Below are 15,487 nucleotides of genomic sequence, written 5' to 3' on the forward strand. Positions count from 1 at the left end.
TCCTAGAAAAGGTGATGTATGAGGATGACTTGAGGTCTGCAGCCCTTCAAAACTTCCTCCCACCTCATAAGAGCTTTTGTGGTCCATTTCATTGTTGTTCTCCAGTGAAATCTGCAAATCTGGTTTTGGTGGACTTAGAGACCTTCCCAAGAATCTGTACATGGAAATACAAGGCTACTGAGCTCTCAAGCTCCACTGTGGGAGTTCACATAGAGGACTTTACTTTTAGTTATAATCACAATTTTAGATTGCCACTAAAACCTCAGAATCTTGGGATGCCTTAAGTGTTGATTGGTGCCAAGCAGTCCAAAAAATGTGAGATGAGAGGAAAGAAAAGCATTTCTTAGTGGAAGAAACTGTTGAGGCTGTTGAATCATAGGAAAGCTGTTTAAAGCAGGGCTTCTTAGTGATTTGCAGGACCGTGTCCTTATTTTGCAAACAGATAAAGTCTGAGAACAGGGCTGGGTGGGTTTATCGTTAGAGGGTTTTTTTTTCCTGTCTTAAATATTCTACCAGTTTCTGGTTTTTCAATTTTTAGAGAAGCATGAAGATGTTAGACTAACTCTTTGCCATTCTTTATTTAACATCCCTAGATCTTAATATGATTTGGATTTGGGCCTAGAAATGGCAGTGACATTGAGACTAAGAGGATTCTTTTCTTTTTCTTCCTTGCTCTGTTTTCCCTTTTATTTCTTACTTTGGGAAGAGTGGTAACTTGGCAATCCTTATATGTGTTTCAAAATTCTGTGCAAATCATCTTATTCTGTCGAATTTTACATCGCTTCTCTGCCTTCATATAAAATAACAAGGAACGAAAGCTGCATTAATTCAAATGTCAATTTCAGGCTAGAAAAGGCTTTCATTTTCTGCTGTGGGGACAAAATTACTGAATTTTGGGTCATCTGTTGCACTAATACCAAATGTGTGCCTGTGTTAATTGAAGCTTTACAAAAGACTGACCTTAGGCTTCGTCTGTGGTTGGATGACTTAAGGCTTAGAAATGCAGGCAGCTTTCATAAATGATGCAGACTCTAAAAGTTAAGCCTATCATTTTTCACTTAGTTTTGTAGTTGGCCCATGCAGCTTGTTTCAGAACGTTGCTGTGCACAGGTAGAAGTAGGAGACATCCATATGATATTTTTCTATGTATACATACATATTTGTTTGTATGGGTTCTGGAGACATACCAAATAAAAAGAAGCTTGCATCTGATTTCCAAAAAAAAATTCTGGTGTATCAACTACATTTCTGTTAAAAACAAGCTGGTATCAAAAGCATCACGGGTGAGGGAGGGGAAAAATGCAGGCTAACACTGTCTTAGTATATAGCCGCCTGAAATTCTTTGCTAACAATAGAAAATAATTAATTGTTTGGAACTTGAGAAATGACACAAATGTGTCCCTGCTAATTTATGGGCAAAGATCAGGCATAACTCTTGGAGAGGTCAGGCAACTTCACACCTTTCAAACCTAGTAGAATGAGATGAGGGCTATTTCCTGAGCTTAAGCTTCCTTCTTTATAAAAAGTTCTGCAGAAATGGACTAATAGGTGATGGAATAATGTGCTAGAATTATGCAAACTCATGTGTTACAATGCATTTTGAAATTATTTACTCTTGGCAGCCCCTCAGCTGTAATTAAATTTCTGAAAACTGACCTTCTTCCTTTTTTTCCATGGAACGCCTCTTGCAGCACACTAATGAGATGTGGTGGCAATGGTAGGCAGTGTCTTTCTTTTGATCAGACCAGCCCAATGGCAGAAAGACCATGTAGGCATTACTGCAACACCCTTGCCAGTGCTCATGTTACTGAGAAAATTGTGCTTTCCTCAGTCCTAAAGAAACGGTTTTGAATCTTCAGCATTTTTTCTATTGTGCTGGATTTAAACAGCAGACTTAGGCATTAAAATGCCACTTACATATATATAGATCTGCCTTTCACTGCTTACCTAAGTACTAGGCAGGAGGACAGACGTGTTTTAGAAGTCCAGCTTTTCAGATGTGCTTTTTAATCTGTTTTATACTTCAGATATTGTGGTAAAATGGGAGTAACTATACTTACTTTCATAAAGTATTGGACATGTCTGAATGAAAAAAAAATACTATTTATGTCAGTTCTTTTATCATCTTTGCCTCTTTGTTGTCCTGCGGCATGATATCTGTAGTACTTCTGATCAAACAGTGGTAAGTAGTACTATGGTTTTGTGCCAGTTTCAGGGCATCCCTGCAAGCTATGCAAGCTAAATGATGGTGAGCCCTTTTTTCCACATGGGTGCAGAGCTCAGTACTGGAGCTAAACACACAGGTATGATGCCCCAGAGGCACTTGACATCTGAAGCAAATATTCCGGAGTTTTGTGACTCCTCTGTGAAGTGGAGTAGAAAAAGCAAGCTGAAGAGAATGATGCTATTTGCAGTCCACAGTGAAGAGCTCTCAATATACTCAAAGAAGCCTGGTTCCTGATTCACATCCAGTAGCAATGGGCCAACTCACTTGAACCTCATGAGGTGCTACCAATACAAAATGAGTTAATGTGGCAGATAGGCAGAATACTGTAGTGGAGTCAATGCTTCTGTTTTACAGAATTATTGTGGCAGCATGTCTCATGAAAAGACTTGCAGAAAGGAGAGAAAATCATGTCAGTTAATACGTGAAATGCTGTACCCACAAGTTTAAGGACTGGAATGAAGTTACTAGCATCTGAAGTATGCAGTGAGCACTGCTGCTTAGAACCAATAGCAATTACAATTTTTAAGAGAGCTAGGAAGAGAATTGCAACTTCCATTTGAGGGAAAAGCAAGCGAGTTCAACTGCTTCACACCATGAGGTGTTCCTGCACGTGACACTGCTGGCTTGTGCTGCATAGGCTGTGGAAAACTACTTCTGCTCCAGTATTGGAAGCTGAGACTGCTTGCGGTTTCCTCTCCACATGGTTTTGTGTTTATCAGGGAGAAATACAACTCTAAAATGTGACTTATAGGCAAAGGGAAGCTTTGCCCTGGATTCAAAATAGGATCTGAGTCAATTGATTTCTTATTGTTTGGGTACGTATTTCTTTGGACATGTCTCTTCATTGCCAGAGATGGGTTTTATATCTCATGGCAGTCCATTTTTTGCCATGGTGTGCATAGTTTAGAACAACTGCTGCTTCCTATTAAGGTTAAGTGTTTAGTGTTATCCAAATTCTCCTCATTGAAAAATATATATTTTCCATTTCAGAGTTAAGCAAATTTCTTTTTTTTTTTTTTGTGACATTGGAAAAAAGTCAAGAGAAAAGCTGTATTACCTTCTTTTCCTGGCATCTCTTGCAATCATTAAAGGCAAAGCAATCTCAATAAAAGGTTGCAACTGGCACCAAAGGAACACTGCACCATTATTATTCCTGGAGTAAGAAAGCAAAAATAGGCTCTCAAACTTAGGCACATTTTGTCTTCTCTTTCCTTTTCTTCACACGCTGAGGCTGCTGCCAAGTCCTGCTGTTGCTTTGTCTCTATCATGCACCAAGCTGTTTTTTCCTGCGTGCCCTTTTAACTGACACGTTTGTCAATGCGTTGGCCATCTACCACTTCAGCTGTTACAGTACCACTGTCACTGGCCTCCTTGCTGTATTTATGCTCACATCGCAGCAACCCGCATCCTCCTCCTTGATGTCTAGGTGGATTTTTTTACTTCCCGTTTGCAAATCTTACTGCCTTATCACTTATTGGATAATATTTAACATCCTTCTCTGTGACCTCAGAGCTGTGATTAAATCCCTTTACTCTTCACATTCCTTTATTGTTGTTCATTGCAAAAAAACTATGGGTTCTCCTTTTTTTGCTGTCCCCATGCTTTCTACTAGTACTAGTTTTTTTTAAATGTGTTGTTCTGGGTTTCACCATCTTATGTGATGTTAGTGAATATTTAGCTTTCTGGGGTTGTTAGAAGCAATCGCGCTGCACGTCAGACATGAAAGTGTGTTGAAGGTGCTTCAAAGTAATACAAGCTATGATGCTGGGTTCCTCTATTGCTGCTACCAGATACCTAATCTGATAGAATTATATGCCTTGATCCAAAATGCCTCATCAAGAATGTTTATTCTCCAGGAAGTGAGTTTTCCATGCATGTTTTCCATCTCACCTCGCCTCAGTGCTTTATGATTTCCCTTCAGTAATTTGTACCTGTAATTTGCCTTGTGAAACGATTATTCATTTATTGAATACTACTACTTCTTCTAATACATTCCTTATGTCTGCTGGCATTTTGCCTTATCCACCAAGATTTAGTCTCCCACCTACAGCTCTGCTTTTATTTACCTCATTCACTCCGTATTACGTACATACCAGTGTCTCAATATTGTGACACATGCCCACCACCTCTCATAATCAACAGAGTTCTTTCTCTGGGTCACTATGCATCTCGAACTCTTTGTCACTTAATCCCTTTGTTATAGGCCACATCACCTTGCCTTTCAAATCTTTCGTCTTCGTAAAGCTTAGTTATATTGGGCTCAGAACATGAAATGCTTTCAATTGCACGCTAATGCACAAAACAAACAATGAAAAGCTTCAACAAAAGACTTGGTTTTCAGGCTTTGTGCATGTTTTAACTTGGCATGGAAAACAGTTTTCTTGCTTTGCTTTCTGACCTTGGGTAAGTAATTCTCCTTGGCACATCTGTTTTTTTTTTTTTTTCTTTTCTTCTGTGAAATAGAGATGAAGATGCCACAAATAAGTGTTCTATAAAAGGTAGTTGATATTTTTATTCTTGTCAGGATTGTTATTCTGTGTGTCAGTGAAATAAGCACAATATCTATTCTTAGCAAATAATAATGGTGATAGTTGTTTTGACTTGTCTAAGGTTTTCTTGAGTGGGGAAGTTGCTAATGGAACTGATGTTCTGAACTCTTACAGACTTTTCATTTTTTTCACCCCCATGTGTTTTTTGCAACTGATGTACTGTCTTCCTTGCTTCCTTTTTATTCTTGTACAAAGCTATTTTATACTGATGTAGAATCTATTTCCCTCTTTCATGGCATAGATCTGGCCTTAGTATTGTTTGCTCTTCAAATTATTCTGTTCTATTCACTTCTCTAGTAGAATTGCCTCTTTTTTCCCCCTAAAAATAATAATTAAATTGTTGCACCTTTTTTTGGCTTATGAAAATGCTTCTCTCTCTACAATGCCACATAAAAAAAACCAAAAAAAACCACAAGTTGCTCTACTGTCCTCTTAGCAGAACATTCCCTGAACATTTGCTGTTTGCAGCGATGGAAAGAAAGCTCTCCCAGATTGCTCTTCACTGATTTATTTTGGTTTGGGGGATGGTCTTATTTTGAGCAGTATTGTTCAGTAATATCTCTGCTTGGGATAATGCCAAGCTCATCCAGGGCAGTGCAGGCAGCTCTTTCCATTGTAGGGCTTCCAATTAAACTAATGCTACCAGCTGTGTGTTCTTTTGTCTGCCCTGGATTAGGTTGTGGTATTGTGCTTCGCACTGCATCTCTTCAGCAGAGCTTGTTGTCTCCATGCTAATAGATTGGGCAAGAAAGGGGAGCCATGGAATGTGAGCATTTAGAAATAGAGGGGATGTAAAGGACCTTCTAGCAATGTGAATTATGTTAAGGAATAGGTCCTCTAATCTTGGGAAAAAAGGTTGAGGGGGAACGCAAATATAAAAATCTTTTGTATTTAGATCATGCAGAAGTATTTTACAAAGGTGCTAAAGTATCAAAGCATAATAGAAATCCAGTTATTTATCCAAAATCAGTAATGCGACAAAGTTATGGCAGAAATGCGACTAGGATATGAACCTTCAGATTCTCAGTCCGATGCCAAATCATCTAGATCTTGTTGTTTCTTGACAGTAGAGGAGATGGGGTGAAGTAAATGGGGGGAGGGGGGAGAGTGAAGTGAAAAAGAAGAGATCGAGGAGGAAACGTGAAAAGGGAGGGCAAGTTGCTTTGCCTGGCTAGAGCCAGTCCTAGGGAGGGAGGCTGAATAGGCAATGGGAAAATGAAAGCCAATGTTTTGCAATGCTCAGGTGAAGAAAAAGCAGATAGGACAGTAAGGTTAGATCTAACGTAGAAAGGCTGGAAGGGAAAATTGCCTGATTGATAGGTGGCAAGGAAACTGTAATTTTTGTCAAATTACATTAAGTTCAGTGTTTTATTCTCTTAAACAGACTGTTGCCCTGGCTTGTTTTGAGCAAGTCCATAAAATGAGAATTATTAACGCTCAATGTTTAAACAGGTTTTATTGTTATTGTTTTTCCCTCCAACGCTTCTGCACAGACTTTCAGAGAGCACAAAACTAGAATAAATCCCTATGATTTAATCAGGATGTTATCTTTTGATAAAATTCTATCTTTAATTTTATATCAAGCTGCTTTAAGTCTCAGCCTTTTTGTTTCTGTATAGTTGCTGATCTGTAGCAGGCAGGCTAGCTGTTAAAAAGGATATCAGACACTGAGTTGCTTAATAACTTCTCAAAGAGTGCTGGCTAGAAAAACTAAAAGTGCAAAGGCAAGGATGAAGTAAGGGATGGAGGGATAGAGGGCTGTACAGTAGACTAAAGTAATATATGCTTCATCATTAAATAGATAATCAAGTGTAATCTACCAATGATTACACATGAAATAACAAGTTTTCATTTTGCTGAATGGATGAATGGAAATTGCTCATGCAACATTTTGAGCAGGAATGCTGGCAGTGGGTGAGATTTGGCTTGTGGCAGTGAGGGATCAGCACAAAAAAAAAAAGAGGATTTTGGAGTCATTATTGAAATCTAGGACCACGTTTCCTTGCATTACTTGATTTTTCCAATAGGCTACATTAATTTTGCAGATCCTAGAGGTCAGTTTTGTGATGTGTCTCTATCTCTTTCTCCAATGAATGTCACTGCTATGGATTTAATGGATACAACCTCCTTCTTTCTGTGTGTCTCCTTAGCCATTGGCACTCGTATTGAACTTTTCTATAAGAGTACTGATTGGCACAGTCTCCCCTTTCCAGGTCTGTCAGGGCTACAGCCTCTTTTTACTCCTCAACCATAGGCATCCTGAAAAACTATGGCACTTTTTGGGGAGTACACATATGTCCATATGCTAGAGGAGATGGCAGCTAAAGCTATCATCAGCTGAGGATTTGTGGTCATATAACATTTTATAAATGCTGGGGCTTTTACAATATTTTTCAATGCACTTCAGGCTTCTTAAAAGTCTAGGAACCATCACTCCTCTGACATAAAGCCCGTGTGCAATTCTGGAATACCAGGTGAAATGAGATTCGAAAAATATAGAAAGATACACTTGCTGTTTCTCTACCTGATGTGCTAAACCGGCAAGACATGTGCCCTCTGTCTAGCTCTGTAGAACTGAACAGAAGAGCTGCAGGTTGGCTTGCAGAAAAAAAATAAATAAATCTGGACTTTGTCCTAAAAGAGAACTTGCAGAGCCTTCCATTTGGCAGATTCTGCAAACTGGGTTTCTTTCAGGCTTGCCCATTGCACCCTCCAAGAGGGTCAAAATACCCTTCTTATATAAATCTTGCCTTCCTCCAAACTTGAGAGACTTCCAGTTTATTTTTGCAAGGCTCAGATGAATTAATAAATTTTTATATGATGGATTTAACGTTAGCATAATCAGCAAAGCCTGTATGCAGGAAGAAATCTGACCCAGAAAAGACTCTCACAAAATGCTTTTCAGTAGAAAAATCCAAAAGTAGTTGTGGTGTCTTGAACTACAGAGATGCACATATGCTCTCTGGTATTATGTTTTACTCTTAGCTATCAGAAGTTTGGATTATTTTTCCCCAAAGAAAGAAATTCCAAGGGTTATGAGGCAGAGCTGTTAAGACCCAAACACAAGTTTGTTTTACAGTCAGGACAACTCAAAATCCCTTCAAAGTTAATTACAAGTGGTTTTAAACTACTGTTAGCAGTCCAAGTTGTGTAAAATGTAGTGGAGGCTAGGAGGAGATTGGATAATATTTACAGGGAACATGTAAATGAAGTGCCTTTCCGTAACCTTATCAGGAAAAGGAACAGGATAGACTCCGTTATCTGCACTGCAGAAGAGATTATTCTTTAAAATCCAGTAAATAATATTTCTTTCCCTCCAACTTACCCTTATTTCCTTTTGAATAGTTTTCATGATATATTAAAAATATGCTGTCACTCATCTTGAAATAATTCACTTCAAAGTCTGGGATGAACCATTGTGTTATGAAGGAAAGATAATTTACTAGAGCAGAATGTCTATCCAAAAGTGACTAAAAAGATTTATTGAAAATTTGATGCCAATCTCGCTTGATCATGGATCTCATAATCACGTTTTATCCTTACTTCTCGCCTCTGAGATTATGAACACCAAACAATAAGACCTGTAGTTTATCTGTTTAAACTTCTTGTAAGTTTTCATGGTTTTTTTCCACGTGACTACATTATAATTCTTCAAGGTATTAATGAATGTTTTGGGACTGTTATTTAAAGGTGACAAAGACAAAAAAAAAAAAAAACCTGTCTTGCACTTAGCATAGCCACTTAATGAGGAAGGAGCAGAACATCTCAGTGAAAGAAATACAGACTTTAGCTTTATTCCTTACACTTTGCAATAGGGAATTTGCATGCTGCGGTCTCTCAGCCTTCATCAGCATCCTGAAACTAAGAAAGGATTTGAGGAGCAGCAAGCAGCACGTTATTTTTCTCAAAGTAAACAAGAAATAATAGCTTATATTTTCGAGGCTACATAGAAGTTCTGGTTGCCTAATATATATTTATAGGTGCTCAAGTCTCCTGATGTTGTGTTTTGCTCCTTGAATCAGTTGTTTATCCTGATTTGGATGTGGATCAAGACAAACAGTGTGATGAAGGGGAAGATGAATTTCCAGAATGCATAAATAAATCTGTAAATACTCTCTTCATGGCTAATGTATGGAGAAAACCTGAAGCTGTTATGGATTAGACTTTTCTTCCTGGCCTTTGACTAGATTGTAGATTCCTGGCTATTTTGTTGGTTTGGAGAACAAATTTGAGTATCCTTCTAGGGAACCTGTGATCCGTCTGGTGGCGAATTGTACAGACCCCAAAAGAGAGGAAAAAGATAAACAAAGTTTCTGTGTAAAGGCTTTTGTTTGACTTTGCTTAGCCAGTAATTTAAATTGGAGCAAAATTAGACTCAAAATCAGTCTCCAGAGATCTTATACGTTTTGTGTTTTTTTTTTTTTTTAATTTGGCTTGTTTATGCTGTATGAGGGTGATTTATTGTGATTTATTATCAGGAAAAAAAGGAGAAATAAGTAAGGAATTGTTCACATTTTGAACAATAGTTAAATCTCAGTAGTCAGTTTTTTTGGTGCTTCTTATTTATTCCTGCATCTAATTTTAAACCATCTCTTATTTATAGATTTCTAGTAGTTATTTAAGGACTGCTATTTTTTCCATTTTACAGAGAATGCATTTTAAGACACATTTGTAACCACAGCCATTTAATTTGTGCTTTGCTGGAAGTGATTATACAAGCTGATAGCCTAGATGTAAATTATTTATTTAAAATTGCTTTGGCTATGGTCTTTATTTAAAAAAATAGCATACTGAACATGAAATTAGATTATAAATTTTCCTTATATGCTGTGCCAAACTAACTTAGAAGAGATTTTACTCTAGAAGATCACTTTTTTTTGTTACTGGCGATCGGCCCACCAGTATTGAAAATTCAGTAACTTCGCATTTGGAGAAAAACAAGATAAGCTGAAGAGATGAATGTAATGCTGAGTGTGTGCCAGTGTGTGCTAGACGTCCTATGTGCTGTAAGTGCTATATATATCTACAGTGGAGAAATGTTTTAAATTATCTTATTTTATAGACGTTCTTGATGTTCTGTCTATGCCATGTTTACATTCTATGATCAGTTTTCTTCCTTTATCTGATGAAGATTCAGTTTTTAATAGCATCTGCTGTCTGGTGGTTATGAGGGCCAAATTAATGTCTGGACAACTTACATTTAAAGATAACGTATGGTATAGAGCAGTAGCGCTTTATAACACTGTTTACTAATTTTCTGTTCCTTCTTTCTTAAACTTGCCATGGAGCTGTGTACAAGTCCATTTGAATTTGACATTTCTTCTGCCCTGACTGAGGTCTTAAGAGACACAGCAATATTTTTCTTTCGCTAGTTGATGGCAAACTAATATTCCTTGATCGTATTGTCAGTAGACTAAATACCACCTTGGAAATGCAATCTCTAAGAAGATCATAGTAAATTAAATTGCAGCAGAGTTTTGAATGGCAAGATAGCATTTAAGTCCTTATATATATATGTGTGTGTGTGTGTGTGTGTGTGTGTGTGGACTGTTTTAACGTAAATAGAACAAAATATAACTTCACTATTTCAGGCTCAAGAATTGAATGCAACCAGGATTTCAAATATATTTGAACTAGAGCTTTTATTTCATTTATAAGATACAGTTGAAAGATTTGGATCACTAGGAAAAGTACTTAATACAGCTTTTGCTTGTGAGAGTAAAAAAGGATTAAGAAAATGTGTAGACCTCAGTCTTATGCTTTTTACCAATCAACTCATCTGCAGAAGTTATGCTTGGCTAAGGAATATATTAATATTGTACATGATATTTTGACATATTGTATGGGCTTTACTTTGTATGTATTGTAGAAATTATATTTTGGTTCATGGAAACATCCCATCAGACTGATTCAAAGGCAAACTCTGAAACTCATGCACTCATTTTCTAGAAAAAGCCTTCCTCTGAGATAACAGCCCTTTCTCCAGCAGCTAACTCTCTGTGTATTAAATAGTCTCTAAGAGTACAGGAATAAGGTCCATTTGCGAGCATAATTAAGTGCGTATTTCCCCAATCCAGCACACACAATTTTCATATGCGTATTGTGGAAGAAAGAGCCACATGGGCGACTTCACTCCTGAGGCTATTGTAACAAATGTTGTGCAGTGTCAAGAGAGAAGATTTTAATCCTTTATTCAGTTTGTTTGCCAGTATTAGCATTCGGCCCTGTGGAGCTTAAATGTTCCATGCTGTTTTCTTCTCTTTCATGTTTCAATAGCAATAGTCACGAAAAGTACGTTTCTCACTTCATAGCATTACAGGGAGTGTACTGCTTATTCTCAGTCTGAAAGTGTGCCTAGAAATTTAGGGATTTTTCAGCAACTTCTGTAATGCGGTTTGGCTGCTGTATTTTTAAAAGTCATGTTTGAGAGACTGGAGGGCCGCACTACGTATTTTATTTGAATGGGTAGCATCAGGGCCATGTAGACTTAAATTTTTGTTGAATTAAAAGCAGGCTTTTGCAAATGCTAACATCAATTTTATTCACCTGTTGATATCTAACAGTAAAGATATCTGCTGACATAAAGATAGCTCCTGGTATTTATTCATGGGTACACCAATATATCAGTAACAGCAGTTTTTCTCAAGCAGTAGCATTCTCACTGGGATATGCAACCTACATATTGCCGTACAGGATGCAGGAGATCCATATCAAAAATGAGATTCAACATCTCCCTAAAAAGATAACTTGACAACCCTTTTATCTTTGTTGAAAGTGACGATGAAGAATGTAACAAGGAACATAAAAGATGAATACTAATAAGATTGTTTTGAAATGTCCTGAATATTAGAAACTTGTGAGATACTGATTTTTTTTTTTGTCTAATTACCAATGATATTTGGTACTTTTCTAAAAAAGGATGTTTGTGTTTATTAAAAAGTGTATTACCTTTAACCTGACGGCCAGGAGCTGACCCGAAAGCTGAGCTATATTCAGAGCATATAGAGGAGGAACATTTTATCCTAAGCCAAAACATTTTGAAACTTCTCTGTGGGAACACTCGCCCTCCCATATTTATCTGCATGAAGAAATTCAACAGTGTTCCCATTGGACAGAGCCTCAGCATCAATATGCCCTGGGAATTCCCCACAACACGTTCCAGTTCTCTGTATGTTCATAGAATCAAAGAAAGGTTTGAGTTCGAAGGGACCTTAAAGATCATCCAATCCCAACCCCCTTTAAATGGTCAGGGACACCTCCCTAGACCAGGTTGCTCAAGGCCCCATCCAACCTGACCTTGAATACTTCTAACAAGCGGGCATCCATGAACTTGTTCCAGTGCCTCACCATCATGAAGAATTTCTTCCCAGTGTCTAGTCTAGATCTTTCCCCCTCCGATATAAAGGCATTCTCCTTAGTCCTACCACTCCATGCCCTTGTAAAAAGTCCCTCCCCAGTTTTCTTGTAGGCACCCTTCAGGTACTGGAAGGTCACTGTAAGATCTCCTCGGAGTCTTCTCTTCTCTGAGCTGAACAACCCCAACTCTCTCAGCTTGTAGCAGAGGTTCTCCAGCCCTCTGATCATCTTTGTAGCCCTCCTCTGGACCTGTTCCAACAGTTCCTTATCCTTCTTATGTTGGAGATTCCAGAGCTAGACACAGTATTCCAGGTGGGGTCTCACAGGAGAGGAATAGAGGGGCAGAATCACCTCCCTTGACCTGCTGGCCATGCTTCTTTTGATGCAGCCCAGGATACGGTTGGCCTTCTGGGCTGCCAGCACACATTGCCGGCTCATGTCAAGGTGTTATCAGCCAGCACCCCCAAGTCCTTCTCTGCAAGGCTGGTCTCAATCATGTTGTCCCCCATCCTGTATTGAAATCTGGGATTGCCCTGACCCAGGTGTAGGGCCTCGCACTTGGCCTTGTTGAACCTCATGAGGTTCACACAGGCCCACTTCTCCAGATTATCCAGGTCCCTCTGGATGAAGGACGTTAACAGTGCAAGAATAGTGCACTGGCTTTGTGAGAGGCTGATTCTCACTATTCATGATCGCCAGTGCTGGTCGTTGGCTACAAAAATCTACACGTGAGCCTGAATGTGGATCTCCATTCCTCACGTTGTGAATGTTCCCATTGATATCAACAGGTGATTGCGAACTAAAACATTGCTCGCTGTGAGTAAGAGACATATGATAGGAGATAACAGGTCTGGTGCTAAAATATGGTTTTGTATTTTTGGGGAAATATATTCTCATATGTGGGTTTCTTGGTTTTGCCTACACCTGTTCTGTGTGCAGAATATTCCCGCAAAATAAGTAATTGCAAGTAAGTATTAGATCTTCATATGTAAATATATATTATTCTTTACCATCCCATTACCAAAATATATGTGTAAATGCAGGTTAACTGCATATGTAGCTTTGCTGGTGGCAAATTCAGTATTTCAAAGTTTAGCCTTGCATAAGTTCTGGGGAATTATGCTACAAGGTTGTGTTGTTTCCTCATTCAAGCTCTCAGGTATGTTAGAAACCCAGTATAAACACTCCACTCTGCTTTATTTCACAGGGTAATACTTCAGAATTACAGACCTAATCATTATTAATTCTTTTGATATTTATTGATTGCATTAACATTAATCACGATAAACACCTTTGGTATTAATGTGAATGTCATCGGTATTGTACTTTAAAATGTCTGCTGTAACTCAGCCCTTACTAATAGGACCATTACTTACAAGGTGTTATTTTTTTCATAAACAATTACATACCGTTCTATATAGGAGTGAGGAGAATACATGTATGTGAACCGTTTACTGAATTTTAAAAACATTTTGCTGTTCATAAGACTAGAGGTTTTTTTAGGTTTTATTTAAAATAAAAAAAAAAAAAGAAAAGGGACGTTGCATAGCATTGTTGCATGCATCTCTTAAAACCAAAAAGCAACTCAGATTTTGCTTGGACAAGATAATGTACATATTGTCATATTCTGTTGTTTTCAAAAGCTGACAGCAAGCCTGAGCTGTTATTTCTTCCAGTTTTCTCCATATAATGCAAAGACCCTATTCATGGAGCTGTTACGCTAGACTTTGAAGAGTGCTTCTCTGCTTGGATGGTCATGTTAATCCAGTAGCCGGAATCAATTCTTAGTGCTCCTTAGAAGGCCCAAGGGTGGATCTCATTTTCAAGGGGTAATTCATTGCTGGGCAAGGTGGACAGGGCAGTCTTGCAGCTCACACCAAAAGACGGCTCCAAATGAATAGAGAAGCTTCATGATTTTAATGAATTTTAGCCCTGACTTACTCAATGTGCAAAATTTTATCCATATTTCACTTGATTGGACCTGTTGTGTTTCAGTTCCCAGTGTCTGCATCTCAACAGCAATATAGGCTCTATGCACTGAACACCGTTTTCTCACTGTGTTCTCTTACAGCCTGTGACCTGATGAACCAAGGCATCCTGGCCCTTGTCAGCTCCATTGGCTGCACATCAGCAGGATCCCTGCAGTCACTGGCAGATGCCATGCACATCCCTCACCTCTTCATCCAGCGCTCAACAGCAGGAACGCCAAGAAGTGGCTGCGGACTCACCAGGAGCAACCGCAATGATGACTACACACTCTCCGTCCGCCCCCCAGTCTACTTAAATGATGTCATCTTGAGGGTGATCACCGAATATGCCTGGCAGAAATTCATTGTTTTTTATGATAATGACTATGGTAAGTATTTATTTAGCAGGGTAATTTTTGTCAAATCCATAATTCTGTTGAAAGCAGTCACATTACATCTATATAGTCTTCGAATAGATTATGTTTTGCTTGTAAACATTTAGGTTTCTGTCATCATTTCACAGCACCTCAGAGAAATCCATTTCTAAAATCCATCAACATTTACAGGTTTATTTGATAATATCTTTGTTAGAGTTAGCTGATAGATGGAGAACTTATCTGGCTTTCTATTCTGCCAGTGTTTGTGAAGCATATGAGTTTTTAGCAAGTTTTAGTTTTTCAGACTGTAGAAATATATTATGGCAATTCAAGAGGTAATGGGTAAGATTTTACATTCTGTAGAGCTGTTTATTGCATGGTGAATCTTTCCCGTTTGTTAGCATATATTTGATGACCAAAAGCTGAAACAGTGGTGAATGTAGTTCAGAGGCCTCAGCAAGAGTGAGCTGCTATTCATAATATTCATAAATGTAAAACTTGTAGACAGAACTTCTGTAGAGCAAAGAACTTGAGGAGGAGGGACTGGAGAAGGCAATGTTCCTTCTTTTTTGAGTTCATTCAATGTTTCTGAAGGGTGCTGAATTGATGATTGTTGTGTGATAGAGTTAGTGCGACCCAGAAGCGGCATCACAAGACTGCACCATCCAACTCATTGACTCAGCTGAGTACAAAATATCTTCTATGGCTGAGAGGACAGCTGGACACATTTCTCTAGTATAGGTGTATAATCTAACTGATTTTGTGATCTTTTTTCAATGGAAAATTGCTTTTAAACCAGACCTGTTTTCTTCAGATGCATCCATTATTCATAAATAATCATGACTGCTTTGGATGAATGTTTTAAAACTTAATTTCAAAGTTAAATCTTTAAGTCATGGAAAAATGCTCACTTCAGCTGTTTGCCATGCATAATATCTGATTCATTCAGGTCAGGTGTTATTGATTTTTATTTCCTGGCTACATAATAAATTCTTAAATTAGAACGATAGA

The 15,487-nt window shown here is 38.2% G+C and overlaps 1 protein-coding gene across 6 annotated transcripts in view; it reads left to right on the forward strand.

Moving 5' to 3' along the window:
* GRID2 (glutamate ionotropic receptor delta type subunit 2) overlaps positions 1–15,487 on the forward strand; it is a 727,507-nt gene that overhangs the window by 403,504 nt on the left and 308,516 nt on the right. For all 6 annotated transcript variants that reach the window (XR_008449796.1, XR_008449797.1, XR_008449799.1 and 3 more), the window contains exon 3: positions 14,204–14,488. Coding sequence is in view for 1 of the 6 variants with exons in the window: in XM_009562749.2 (XP_009561044.1) it covers positions 14,204–14,488 (285 nt within the window). In the remaining 5 variants the exon portion in view is untranslated. The remainder of the gene's footprint in view (positions 1–14,203; positions 14,489–15,487) is intronic.

The sequence above is a fragment of the Cuculus canorus genome, chromosome 4 (genome assembly GCF_017976375.1).
Source record: "Cuculus canorus isolate bCucCan1 chromosome 4, bCucCan1.pri, whole genome shotgun sequence".
In the NCBI taxonomy this organism is placed as follows: Eukaryota; Metazoa; Chordata; class Aves; order Cuculiformes; family Cuculidae; genus Cuculus; species Cuculus canorus.